The 15,071-nt window shown below is 32.9% G+C and overlaps 2 protein-coding genes across 2 annotated transcripts in view; one reads left to right on the top strand and one right to left on the bottom strand.

Moving 5' to 3' along the window:
* LOC133174154 (myosin-9-like) overlaps positions 1-14,830 on the bottom strand; it is a 39,980-nt gene extending 25,150 nt beyond the window's left edge. Inside the window, exons 1-7 of the mRNA XM_061309211.1 lie at positions 14,744-14,830; positions 14,012-14,151; positions 13,650-13,775; positions 10,083-10,303; positions 9,262-9,534; positions 7,474-7,536; positions 6,802-6,867 (exon numbers count right to left, since the gene is read on the bottom strand). Of these exons, the coding sequence (XP_061165195.1) occupies positions 6,802-6,867; positions 7,474-7,536; positions 9,262-9,534; positions 10,083-10,303; positions 13,650-13,775; positions 14,012-14,140 (878 nt within the window). The 5' untranslated portion in view covers positions 14,141-14,151; positions 14,744-14,830. The remainder of the gene's footprint in view (positions 1-6,801; positions 6,868-7,473; positions 7,537-9,261; positions 9,535-10,082; positions 10,304-13,649; positions 13,776-14,011; positions 14,152-14,743) is intronic.
* Positions 439-1,434, top strand: LOC133174018 (uncharacterized). Its single transcript, XM_061309059.1, has one exon. It carries the CDS (start codon positions 439-441, stop codon positions 1,432-1,434), a length of 996 nt encoding a protein of 331 aa, XP_061165043.1.
* Positions 14,831-15,071: the final 241 nt, after the last annotated feature.

Here is a 15,071-nt window from a genome sequence, read left to right as displayed (position 1 = left end):
AACAGCATTTAGAGCGGTTGGAAAAGATCTTTCAACGACTAAGGGAAGTAAATCACCCTATCACATTATAACTTCCTGAAATTATGTATATTATAAAATGTAATAAAGAAAAACGTAGAAAAGATATACAAAGAAAAAAAAATTTTAAAAAGCATAAATAGAAAAATGTGGGGCTCGAACTCGCAATCACCATATCAAAAAAAAAAAAACTTCCGGTCAGCCATTAGGGGAAGATGTAGGCTGTCCGAGCTCAGAGAGAATTAGTGGGCACGTATTGAAGATACCTGTGTGTGTGTAGTTTTTTGGCAAGTATTTCATCGTTTAATATGCAGTAGACTTTGTAACAGTGATTTTGAAGTGTTAGCAGTTAAAAAACAAATTTAATAGTGATTATTGTCCGGTCCGGTCCAGTGAGCTCTATTCACAAGTTACAAACAAATGTCGAATCCTAACTCTGCCAAAGACACAAAACGTAAAAGGTCTTCGGAGTTAAGTTTTACGGAGCACTCATCATCTCGAAGACGTATTACGTCTTCCTCATCCTTGCCAGATATTTCCAATCTGTCAGCTGAGATGGCCACTAATTCTGATCTCAGCCAACCACAAAACCCATCATCCTCACCTTTGACCCCATCATCTAAAGTCTTAAGTTCAGCTTCTCCTGACCCAGAAAATTCTGGTTCTTCTGTATCTATAGTTGATTCCAATGGAGAGATACAAACATCTACCATAAATGAACTTATTGTCAAGGCTATTAATAGCCAGGCATTCATTGGGGCATTTGCTCCTCTGATTGCATCTGCTATCACTCCTCACATTCAACTAATAGTCCAAAGTTGTCTTCAACCTATACTAAGTTCTATAAAAGAACAACAAAAGGACATTGAGGACCAAAATGAAGAAATTAAATTCCTAAAACAGAGCAACACTGATTTAAAACAAAGGATAGAGGACTTAGAATATGGGTTAGACAACCTGGAACAGTATGGTCGCAGACCATCACTGCGCTTCCATAATGTACCTCTTCCAGACCCAGATGAGGATGTGGCAACAGATACAGACTCCACTGTTATCAAAATCTGCGAAGGTATGGGTGTTACCATCACTCCTGATGACATAGACAGATCTCACCCCATTGGTCGTCCAAAACAAAATAAAATTCAGATCATTTGTAGATTTAAAAATTGGAAGGTCAAAAACAAAGTTTACAGCGCTAAAAAACAATTGAAAAACAATGCCAATAAAATTTTTGTGACAGAAGATTTGACCAAGTATAGACAATCCATTGTATCTAAAATTATACAAGCAAAAAACGCAAAAATCATCCACAGTTTCTGGACTTATGATGGGAGAATCTTCCTTAAGTTTGAACAATATGGAGACCGATTTGAAGTCACCTCACTGGAGGAACTTGGAAATCTGATTAACGGGTAAATTGTACGGTAGACTAAAATTCACATTGCAGTTGTACAGCACTGATCATGACTGTCTAATATTCCTCAAAGCATAAAACAAGTTTTATTATATATTTATATGCCCTATATATGTTCATGTATTATTACGTAAATACAGCACTATTCACCCACTTGCTCTCCTTAAATTATGTCAACAGGTTATTTCATGGTGATCAGTCGTCCCTTTGTACATATGCCAATTATGACTGATTCACAAGTGTTACCATTCTGGTATATACTTTATTTTTTGTCTTTTTCTTCACATTTTTTATTTTTGTTGTTTGCTTTTTTTTTTCATTTCCATGTGTTCACAGTTTTGTATGTCTATTCCAACCAACTTATGATTTTGCTCTCACAAAATATTACTTGCGGCGCAGCAACTTGTTTTTTAAGAAAATCAAATTCCTCTATTTAACCAATGATAGGTAATACTATCGAGCAATATCGAGCCGCTATTGGTAAATATTACTGCAATAGATGTACAACCAAAACAGTATTTTTCCCTCTCTTAAATGTCAAAAATCTATATCTGTATCTAACAAATCTTAGCAAAAAAAGCTTTAAACAACTACAAATATGCAGTATTTTTCAACAAAACATTTTACATCTACAATTTTGGTTTCAAATTCTTTTTTTCTTACATCTTTTGTCAGGAGACATTGAAATAAATCCAGGTCCTAAAAACGATCAAATACACACACTGGACGTCTTTCATTTAAATATAAGAAGTATACGTCACAAGATTGAAAATATAACAACATTAATCACGGATTTCGATATTTTATGTTTCACTGAAACACATTTGGACTCAAATGTATGTAACAACGATATCGTGATTGAAGGTTATGATACAATTTTTCGTAGAGATAGGAACTCTAATGGGGGAGGCATTATTATCTATGTTTCTTCATGTCTCCGTGCAATTCGTCGTAGTGACCTTGAACCCATATCAATTGAATGTGTTTGGATAGAAATAAGTGAACCTACCTGTAACCTTTTTCTTTGCTGCGTATATCGTCCACCCAACAGCGAAAAATCCTTCTGGGACAAATTTTTGTGGTCAATTGAAAAAGTATCGGATATTTCCAGCAAATTTATAATTGTAGGAGATTTAAATGTTGATTTTCTGGACAATTCTCGGATACTTCCTATTAAAGATATCATGCTGAATCATAACCTGACAAACACAATCCACGAAGCAACACGAATTACCAACACTTCGAACACACTTATTGACCCAGTTTTGATCAGCCCAGACCTTGTAGCACTCCACTCAGGCGTGATAGACACAGACAATACACTAACCGATCACAAAGCGACATACGTCTTCTTAAAATCAAGTATCATTAAAAGTCAATCTTATGTAAGGAAAATATGGGATTATAAAAATGCTAATATGGAAAAACTTAATACTTTAATCGAAACTACTGACTGGAAAAATCTTATCTGTAATGCTGAATCAATTGACGAAGCTACCGAAAAGTTTACAACCAAATATATAGATCTCGTAAGGGAATGTGTACCTGAAAAATCAGTTATTATAAGACCTAAAGACAAACCTTGGTTTGACTCATTATTAAGGAAAACCCATCGAGAAAAAAATAGATTAAGACGAAAAGCACAAAAAAGTAATAAACAGCTCGATTGGGATAATTTTAAGCGTATCAGAAACAAGTTTAACAACATGAAAAAACATGCTATTGAAAATTATCAAAATACTCTCGAGTTACAACTCGTTGATTCCAGTAAAAACAATCCTAAACTTTATTGGAAACTTCTTAAAGATACTTTTAAAACTAAATCAACTACAGATATTCCTCCTTTACAATACACATCTGCATCTGGTGATGTCAATTTTGCTTTTTCTGATGTAGATAAGATAACAGTACTTAACAATTATTTTGCTTCAGTTACCCGTGTTGATGATGATAAGTCTGATTTACCTAAAGAAATTACTAAGTGTGATAGTGTTTTTGACAATATTTCTATTTGTGAACAAGAAGTGTTTGATATTTTATCTATATTACCTGTTAACAAAGCCATTGGAGAAGACTGTATTAGTCATAAAATGTTAAAATCAACAAAACTTACTGTTGTCAAACCTCTATGTTTACTGTTTAATCGCTCATTGAAAGACTGTGTTTTTCCTCAAAAATGGAAATTAGCTAATGTTATTCCTCTCTTTAAAAAAGACGATCCAGCTGTTTTTTCAAACTATAGACCTATTTCATTGTTAAGTTGTGTTGGTAAAGTCATGGAACGTATTGTATTTAAACACTTGTATAACTACTTTCATTGTAATAATATTTTTTACAAATACCAGGCTGGTTTCTTGCCTGGTCATTCTACGGTTTATCAATTGTTAGAAACATACGATAATATTGTTAGAAATATTGATGATGGTATATCCAGTTGTATGATTTTTTGTGACTTATCTAAGGCCTTTGACCGTGTCTGGCACAAAGGGCTCTTGTTTAAGCTAAACATGTATGGCATAGAGAGTAATATGTACTTTTGGTTAAAAAGTTATTTAGAAAATAGAACACAAAGAGTTATTTACAAAAATTTGGTATCCCCTTCGGCTTCCTTATATGCCGGCGTTCCACAAGGATCTGTATTAGGTCCATTATTATTTTTAATTTATGTAAATGATGTATCTGACAAGATGTCAAGCTTTTGTAGATTATTCGCTGATGATAACAGTTTGCAGTACGCATCTAAATGTGTTAAATCTATAGAAAGTAATCTGAATAATGATCTTTTATCTCTTGAAGAGTGGTCAAACAAATGGTTACTAAAATTTAATCCATCCAAAACTAAGGTTGTATTTTTTAGCACAAGAAAAAACATAGAACCTCCCAAACTCCTATTCCAAGATAGCCAATTAGAATATGTTCAAACTCATAAACATTTAGGGGTAACTTTTTCATATAACTTAAGTTGGTCAACTCACATTGAAATCTTACTGTCTAATGCATACAAAAAAATTGGTCTATTAAAAAAACTTAAATTTAAAATAAATCGAAAGACTCTTTCACTCATGTATACTTCATTTATCCGCCCTCAGCTCGAATACGCTTCAGTTGTATGGGGTGGTTGTCTAGCTATCGACTCTGAAAAATTAGAGAAATTGCAACTACACGCAGCACGGATTGTTACTGGCTTGACCTTAATTGCATCTAGAGACTCTTTGTACTTTGAAACAGGCTGGGAACCGCTCATTGATAGACGCAAGATTCAGAGATTGAATACCATGTATAAAATTCATAATAATTTAGTTCCTGATTATCTACGTGAAATTATACCTGAAATGCGATGTAATGCTTCCGCGTATACAACAAGAAACTCTCAAAATTATAATATACCCGTCTGTAGACTGCAAACATACAAATCATCATTTGTACCAACTGTAGTAAACGAGTGGAATTCTTTATCGCTAGACACCAGACTCTCGAGCTCCTTATCTGCTTTTAAAAGTAAAATCACACAAAAAATAACAATAGCCCCGCCTTATTTCAGTTTTGGAAAAAGACGCTACAATATACTACACACTAGACTCCGACACAATTGTGTGCTAAACATTGATCTTTATAGGTGTAACATAATATCTAGTCCATTATGCTCTTGTGGTAAGGTAGAAGACACACATCATTATTTTTTCTCATGTCCTAATTACACTGAGGCCAGGAAAGATTTCTTCGATAAGTTTTTGAGATTTAATAAAGTTCATATTGTTGACACTCATACTTTACTCTGGGGGGATACCTCACTCAGTATTGCTGAAAATGAATATCTCTTTTCTATTGTTCAATCTTATATTCAGCATTCAGGCAGATTTAATTGATTTTTCTAAAAATGTGTATAGATAATAATTTAGCAGTATATGTTTCTATGTTGTGAGTTAATTTACTTTGTACATGCTGTTGGACACGTCTGATTGAATTTTTGTGATATAACATGTAGGGAGAGGGCGAATTAAGTTTTTAGAACTTGTGCCCAATCCCATTGTATATATTTATTGCAATAAAATATGTTCAAATCACAATCACCATATTTACATTCCAGCAATCATACCACTGCGCCAACGAAGTCAATGACATCGAGTGGATAAATTTAAAGGCAGATAGCTAAATCTTACGATTATATGAGAAGAAAATTTGAATATATATTTTCATCATTTTCAATATGAAGACCACCTTTAACCAAAATTATCTTAATGTAATGAAGTGCAGTCATATCCAAATAAAATTATTCAAAAGTTGTTTTTCTGGTTAAGGGTGGTCTTTGGCAACAGTTTGTCATCTTTAGGTGGATACCTCAATATTTACTATACACTCCATACGAACTGGATAAATTTTATATTTATCATATGAAGGAACTATCAATATTGAAATATCATTATTGTGTGGTTTGGTTTTACGTATGTATAAACTAATATTGTATGATAAAATTTTGGTTAAACAATCAATTTAAGAAATCACTAGTAGAGTAGGCGATAATGCCTATCAAATGCGCTATGGCTCTTTGTTGAAAATATCATGCAGTCTTTCGGGACCAGGTCTTCTAACAATCTGTTGGTATTACCATGATTACTATTAGGTGCCATGTTTTTATATTCTTATGAAGTAGAATTTATTATTAAAAAACTCCAAAAACTTGTACATAAAAAGAAGTCTCTTGCTGTGGCCTTTAATTCGACATTCAGACAGATCAACGACATTTTATCAACTAACAATATTCATATTATATAATTCATATATTGAATAGATATATTCCTCTGAATTCAAGATATAATACACCACATAGTCTGACACATCTGTTTCATATCTGAATGTTTTATTAGAGAAAGTCATGATGGCAAATTTACAACTAAACTGTATGAAAAACGTGATGACTTCCACCTTTTTCAACTTCTCTTATTAATGTAGCAATATATATGTACTGTTATCCACTGCATGTGGTGTTTATATCTGAATTTATACTGAATTTGTTCTGTATGCGATGAAATTCTAGATCGAGGTAAGCTATTGACAAATAATATGATGCTATAAAGGCATTTAAAATCTCGTTTAAACTCAACATTTCGCAGTTTTTATGGTTGTTACAATGGCCTTGTTTGCAAATACTTGTCAAATGTTAATTTATATTAATTACTCATTTTCATTGAAATCAAAATCTAATTCAATGATTTGAATAAAAAAATGAAATTTAAATCTAAGCTTTTTCTACCCAACTGTTTCCTGACTGTTTTAACCTTATCTTGTTCTTAGTTGAAAGGAAATGCACAGAGAAGTATATTAATAGTTAATCGTCTATATTTGGCTTCTTTACTGATTGTTTTGCTTACCTCTCTTCTATCATGCCTACATGTCTACCTTTAGCTTTATTGGTGATGGAATGGATCCCACGTAACCTAAGATTAAACAAAAATGGATCGATTATGACCAACCTCAAGCTTTATTTTTCGTGTTCTTTATACATCTTTATAATGTATGGACTTTACTGTGAAAAAGATATGTTTACCCTAATTTTTTCATTTTGTTTCTCGTTATTGAACAGTAACAAATGTCAGGATACGTACAATAATCGTTATACAATACATTCTTCTAAATTAGTAACTGGTCATCATGAATAACTCAGCCAGAAGAAGCCGAAAATTTGGTTATTGGTAAATGATTCCTGCATTACTTATTTCTGCAGTTGTAGAAGCATTATCTCTTTATCACTCAATTTCCACAGATTTCATATAAATAGCTTCCAAACATATAATGGTACTATATATGTATTAAAAATTTACTTAATGAGCATCAATAACTATGAAAAGAGATATACACTGTATTATTAATAACTTCTTATCAAATAGATAAGGTTCAGAAAATCGAGGAAAAAAAAGAGATTCGGGCAATATCGCGGGAAGTATGGGCACAAAAATTAGTTCTAAAAAAAATGAGGGGAACTAAATATTTTTAAAGCTTTTTTTTTTTATTTTCATGCATATATAATCGCTTTTTTAACTAACCTCTCTAGTTCCTTTGATTGGTCAGCAGCCTGGATTTTATATTTCTGAATCTGAGCTTGTAAACTGAAAATAATAACATATATTAAAATGTGAAAAGGATTTAATGTCTATCTGTACTGAAGGAACGAACCTTGGTCGTGTTTTCTTATGCCAGTCTTGTTACATAATGTTTATAAAATTATTATTGATTTTAAAGTTATTATATTACTTTTAAATTTTCACAGCAAAGCTTTAGAATTCTATTAAATCCCTATCTAAAGACATTTTATTGTCAGCCTTCGGAAAAAACGGTTCGTTTTGAATTATGTAGGTTCATTGAAATTTCACCTCCCGTACAAGTTTTATAATTCATCAGTGTATTTAGATAAGATACACGAAATGTATGTACCATTGCCTCGTATCTAATGTCTAATGCTTCCTCAATCTCATCAATCTGCTAATAACGCACTATTTTGATGTAATTAATCATTTAATCGTTTAGTAAAAGGTATGATTTTGATTTCATGAACAAGATATGAAATTATGTGAAAAAAATACATTGTAATTCGTTATGTTTTATTTGTTACATTTGGATGTGAACAAGGTAGAAACATTTTTAAATCTGTAAAATGAAGGATATCTACGATATTCATTGTAATAAAAATCCTCTGAAACGTTATTTGTTATATACATGTATACTAAACACTTGATTTTAATTAGCTATCCCTTTAATTTGCAATTCATTTTTTATTGGTATGTTGGAAGGACTGTTTTTGATGTCGATTCTGGTTTTTCCTATATCTCATCTGAGTATTTCTTCGTTCTTTTTTCTCTTTTTCCGATATAATTATTTTTCCTAGATATTATCTAAGACCATGGTAAATGATATCTTTGGTTTACGATCCTCAATTTTTCTAAAAGGTACCCTTAAGTTAAAAGAAAGTAATTAAAAAAAACACACTGAACAATTAGAAAATTGTGGAGCAATTAATGAGAAGATATTTGTTATTTTGTTATTATTTCATTTCAAATATTTAATCAAATAAAAAAAACTTAACAATATTTAATTTCTCGAACAGTAAAGGCGTAAAGGCCAACCACTTCAAAATATGACAAATGAAGTAGACTGAACATAGAATTAATATTAATTCTTCCATGCACTGATTTGTATGAGGATGGGCAGTATATGGATGTGCATTTTTATTAAATTTGAAGGGCATGACGTTAGAAATGTTTTATTAAAAAAGAATCCCCAAATGAAAACCGCTCATTCTTATTGTGTATGTTTAGTGGACTGATTGTTTATGCTCCTGCCGATATTTTGTTTTTGTCATTTCTTATTGAATAGATCGTACCTGTATATTTCGTCATTCTGTTTTTCTCTTCTCCTTTTTGTAATATTTATTCTTTTAGATTTACCTGAGTGTTTCTTCGTTCTTTTTTTTTCTCTTCTCCTTTTTGTAATATTTATTCTTTTAGACTTACCTAAGTGTTTCTTCGTTCTGTTTTTTCTCTTCTCCTTTTTGTAATATTTATTCTTTTAGACTTACCTAAGTGTTTCTTCATTCTGTTTTTTCTCTTCTCCTTTTTGTAATATTTATTCTTTTAGATTTACCTAAGTGTTTCTTCGTTCTGTTTTTTCTCTTCTCCTTTTTGTAATATTTATTCTTTTAGATTTACCTAAGTGTTTCTTCGTTCTGTTTTTTCTCTTCTCCTTTTTGTAATATTTATTCTTTTAGACTTACCTAAGTGTTTCTTCGTTCTGTTTTTTCTCTTCTCCTTTTTGTAATATTATTCTTTTAGATTTACCTAAGTGTTTCTTCGTTCTGTTTTTCCCTCCTCCTCTGAAGTTCATCTTCAAATGTTTGCAGTTTCTGTAGCAGTTCTTTGACGTCATAATCATCACGCCTGTGACGTCTATGAGGGCTGGGTGACCGACGAGAATGACGGACTCTGGTGGATGTTTTCGTATCGCTTTCTTTCGAGAGTTTGTTGATTTCCAAATGATTAAACAACCGAGAGATTGTCTTATTTAATGATGACATTTCCTCAGGTCCAGGGTTCTTAGTTTGTGATCCTTTTCTGAAAGGTTGGAAAATTTTATTCATACTGATTTTGTCGCCCGCGTGGCGCAGTGGTTAGAGCGTCTGCTCTAGAGTCGCGAAGTAAGGAGTTGATCCTTACATCGCGGGTTCGAATCCCACTGTGGGACGTGGAGACCGGTCCTTCGGAGGAGACCGTATAAACCGAGGTTCCGTGTCGAAGTATGTGCTGGCACGAAAAAGATCCCTCACTGCTCAATGGCCGTAAGTGCCGAGTATAGGACAAAATTTGCAGCTCTCCACCGGCAAGTGGTGGCGTCTCCATATGAGTGAAAAATTCTCGAGAGGGACGTTAAACAACATACAAACAAACAAACATACTGATTTTAAAATTGCGCGCTTTTATTTTCTAGTAAACTGGCTCGCTCCGAAAAAAAAGAATATACAAATAATGTTTGAATATAACGAACTGTGATCATTCTCAAAAGTCCATTTAAACAATACAAATTATGAGTAGGGCCAACAAACAGACTTGAATTGCTAGTCTCAGACTCTGAAAGGGTTTCTTGATTTTAAGGTAGTACTCACATCTCCACAGGTGGTCTTCTGGTCCTTATCGTCGGGGGAGCATCTGGCTCTATATGGGGTCTTTGGTATCCTGGGCCACTAGCACGGAGTTTTTGGCGGGCGTGACTGTTTGAAAGTGTTACCGTGACGGCCCGAGGGTTAGCTTGCTTTGAGTTCCCTGGCTGTAGGGAACCTTTTGGGGTAGGCTTAACTCTGGAGGGAGATTCAGGCGCACCTAAAATCTTTTAATTTAGTGTTCTTTAAAAATACAGTTACAATCATATATTTAGTACACTAAGCACACTTTAAAAGTGTTTCCAATGAGACAGAAGGTGCTATCGTTTCTTCTGTTTATACACATCTCGCATAGTAACGTGGATATTTATTCTTGCAAAAAATATATCTTTGCTTTCAATGTATAATTAAATTCGATTTATAATAGATCTAATGGATATTGTTCAAGCTATCTCCTGTATATGACCTTCCACTATTATCATGTCTATATTGATTGTGATGGCCATGAATTTTTATCCTTTTTCTTGACATTTATCCGTGTATTCAATGCTAAAATAAAGCCTACAGCTTAAGAGGCATTAAATGTTTCATGGATTTTTAGATATTTTACGCATTTTATTAATTTACAGATTGACTATCAATTGAGGATTAAGTGTTTTTTTCATGAGAGATGATTTTTGTTTAATTTGCGATTAACTTCGTGGTAGAAGCTGAGTCCTAGGATTAGTTTTCTCGATGTGACAAGATATGTAATTTTACCGAGAAACTCTGAAAATCTCCCATGTTCCACACAGTGGGCAGTTTCCATTGTTTTAATTTTGAGATTGTTTTGTCGATCTCGTTCTATTAATTAGGAGCATTGTGATGAACAATGAACATGACTTGTAGAAAACGTGTAAATTTTGGATTTAAAACAGAAAAGAAAATGTTACGAATCAAGCTGGATGCATGGGCTAGAAGAATGGAACAAAGAGAGTGCGTGCACTGCACGTGCAAGGATTCTGAGGTAAGACAGTTACAAAAATTAATTCATACTGTGGCTGACGTCCAGAAAAGCCAACCCTTTGCTTTTTTGGTTCTCTTGATAGGTGCAACAATTGAATGGACTTTTTTTTTACTTTACCAATACACTTTGTGAGTAGCCTGGTATTATGTAGAGGGTCAATAATCAATCACTACTGACTGTAGTGGAGTCAGTAAAAATATCGACGATCCCATCAAATATTCATTACAATCATCATAAATATTCCAATGGATTTAGACAATCAATGTCGATATATTCAGCGTAGAACATCATAACCATCAGGTGTCCAATACACAAAAATACATACAGTTTACCAAAGTACTGTCAAATACTCATCTATGGTAAAAAGTCAATATCCCAAAGGGTATCAAACAGCCGACCATTACCCCCATCGGAGGTAAACAGTCAACACCCAAAAGAACATCATATACAAAGGCACTATCCGATATTATCGGGGATAAAAAAAGTCAATCTTCAGAAAAATAAATCATATTCCCACTGGCGTCTAGAAAAAATATTTCGATCGGATTGTTGCCTACATTAACATAGATAAATAAATAAGTTCTATTTTGATAAATAATGTTATAGATTCTGAACCCTCCCCAGTTATTACCAATTCATTAATTTGATTGAACTGAACAGAATTGCCATTTGTTTAATATTTACCCTCGTTTTAATCTAGCCAATATTTATAACATTTTATCAGGTATTGATTCATGCAAAAAAAATTATCATGAAATTTACAAGCTATAGGTTGAGTGTTGTTTAGGTTTTTTATCACGAAAATTGAAACATTCGACCAGATAACATGTTTGGTTTCGGAGAAAATGGTAATAAGTTATATCTTTAGGTAGAGTACTTTGTACTTTTAACTCGAGAAGGTGACAACTTGTGTCTTATTCTCTTGACAAATCTCAACAGCGTGTTCATGTAGCGGTTCTACAAACACGGTTAAAACACGACAACAGCTGAAATGCCCAGATAAAAAAAAATCTATAGATCTGAATTATCATAGTTGGGTATCTAGAAAAATGGATCCAATTGAACAGATTTTGTCTTAATATTAAAACCATGGGCGCTGAATTAAAATGGACCATTCTAGTTATTTTGTGCACGATCTGTTTTATTGTATTTACGTTGAGCATTAACGTCAATTTTGATGAAATAATATTTCTTTACTTAATTACTGAAACAATCTTAATTGGATAAAAACAATTGGCACTGAAACTTAATGTAAACTATAATATATATACAGGTTAATAAAAGAGGAGGATGGGGCAGATTTTTTTTATGAAATTCAGGTGTTTTTATTATTTTAATTTTTTTGCTTACATCCCATTAAGAAGTTTTACTCATATTAAGACGCCACCAGTGAGTTTTCTCAGTGAGTTTTAAAGGTGATTCATCAGACTGGTCTTTATGCCAATACATATGTACTTGAATTTCTTCAAATCGAGAAAAAAATGTTGAAGTTTTGTAGCTTTTGAGGCATCTTTTTATTGTATGTTAATTTGTATTTTTCTTTGGCAGATCTATCGTTTTCTTTTGTTTGACTGACCAGTCAGAACTTATCTTTAAATTCACTGCTATTGAAATCGGAAGTGAAGCAGTGTAACGAAATTCTTAAAACACTTGGAGGTTTCAAAACATTTGCTTCTTGGAAGAAACTGTATTGGAGCGAAAAGAAAAAAAATGTAGATATTGTAAGTAAAGTGAATCCGAACGGCTTATCCAAAACCCAAATTTGCCTTTAAAAGAGCGTCCTACCCACTCCCTTATCTCTTCATACATATTATAGTTAACATATGAACTATGTTCGTGTTAAAAAGTTATATAAAAGAAACTTGGTGTTGAATACGAAATAAATACATGTCTAAGTTTTGGACGAAGGAGGTTGTAAATACAGAAATAAACGAGCGTTAATATTTCTATTTCTGAGACCAGCAGGAGTTTATTATTCGTAAAATATGGCTCGAATACGTGATGAATAGAAATAAATCAAAGCTTGTACATGTATTCTGCCTTCAGAGCTGTTCATCTTTCTTGAAACACTCTTAGACAACTGGTCCACAAAAAGACCAATTTTGTCTAACCGAATTTTAATTAAATAGCTCCTTCTATATTACTTTTAAATCGAACTGTTTAAAAAAGCATTACAGGGTTTTTATGGAAGTGTTATACTTTAAATGCTTTTAAAATCACAAGAGTACGCAGCACGACTAGGGTTTCCAGCAAAGACATACCAACTAAAATGATAAGTTTCTTCGATTGATTTTAAGAATTTTTTTCCTTTGAACTTTTTTTTGCATTTAGATTCTTTGAGTTTTCATACGTGAATGGCTTTTATGAAATTGTAACCCATTTACAGAATATACATGGTCATTGGATTATTTAATGAAATGTACACTCTGAACAAAGTTTAAAGACTCATTTTGAACATTTGGCATTTTACATGTAAAATGTTAATAATATGGATTTTTGGAAAATATTGCATACAGTCGAGATTTTTAATGACTACTATTAATATAAAAAGCAATATAACTACAAACCTCATTAATATCGGCCTTGGCAGCTTCAAACCCAACCTTCACATTCTTATACGCTCCCTCGCCTTTAAGGCTTATCTCCAGTTTCTTTAAAGAGGAACCTAGATCGGCTGTCTGTCCAGCTTTTACCTACAAAACAAACATTTGATACAATCCTCTCCAGTATCTCTTTATGATTTTGTTTCTATTTGTGTCATGGGGCATGAGCTACACTATTCTAATAGTTCATATCCTCCATACTCTGGGTGGATACTTAACCTAACTCTCTCTTTATGACACTATTACCATCTGTACTACTTTGTATGAGCTACACTTTTCTTGTTGTTCATATCTTCCACACCCTGGGTGGATAATTTTAACCCTACCTTGCTGACAGCCGCTTTGAATCCTGAAAAGGCGTCGGAAGTGACCTTGGAGTTTAGACATTTTTTGTCTGTGAGAAGTTTTTCTAGTCTTTCCTGAACGTCTGAGAGTCTCTGTGTGTTCACCGTCATCTGACTATGGCCTTTAACGGTAAGAAGCGCATCATTACATGTATGTATTTAGGTTAAAGTCCACACAATTCATAAAGACAAACGTATTTTACAAACGATCAGCAAAATACATGAGAAGAAACAATATTTTGCTGATTTACAATCAGTAACTCACTATATATCAACAAAGTCTTAGCAGTGATTTTATCAGCACAAAAATAAGTATCATGTAATACAGAAAATATGCTCAATATCTATAGATGTCTTTCTAAAACGGAAAAAAGATTTTTCAACCACTCAAACACAAAGACAGAATAAAAAATATAGGTAAAATCCTATACCATTACCATATTCTTCAGAAGTCATTCTGTTTAACATAGCATTGTATTGGAAATTTTCTGAATTTTGACGACACAAATGGCCATTGGCATCATGGACGTTTGCAATGTACATATGATAATGGAATTGGAGAAATGTCGGAAAATTTAATACTCCATCTGATCATACAGATATTGGTGATAGTGGAATATTTGATTCAGAGACAATCGACTCAATAAAACCAGACAGAATGATAGTGAAAGAGAATGACTTCAAACAAGTATAGTCATTACAAAGAATACTTACTTCGTAGATTTCTATGATTTACTGGATTCCAAGTATTCGGTCATTTATTTTATCTAGGTACACACGTGTTTTCCTCTTTATGGCACTCACGGGTACAGTAATTTGTCCAAAACGGTTTGTGGAGATTGGCTGAATCGATTTAAAATTGAAACATTTGTGGCCTCATTTGTAATAAACTGGCTTCTGACGACTTAGGTAAATAGTAGCTGTAGTAAAACAAACACTTAATAGTCTCCGTACACGATCAACGTCACAATCGGCTAATGTGCTCCAAAGTTAATACATCTCTCGTGTCAGCCAATGAATAAATTCCTCAACTGGGTCATAA

This window comes from Saccostrea echinata, unplaced genomic scaffold, assembly GCF_033153115.1.
Source record: "Saccostrea echinata isolate AGI-Se365-2 ecotype Australia unplaced genomic scaffold, CSIRO_AGI_Sech_v1 ptg000057l, whole genome shotgun sequence".
Lineage (NCBI taxonomy): Eukaryota > Metazoa > Mollusca > Bivalvia > Ostreida > Ostreidae > Saccostrea > Saccostrea echinata.
The sequence above is the reverse complement of the archived record's forward strand: the minus strand, read 5'-3'. Positions and strand labels throughout refer to the sequence as shown.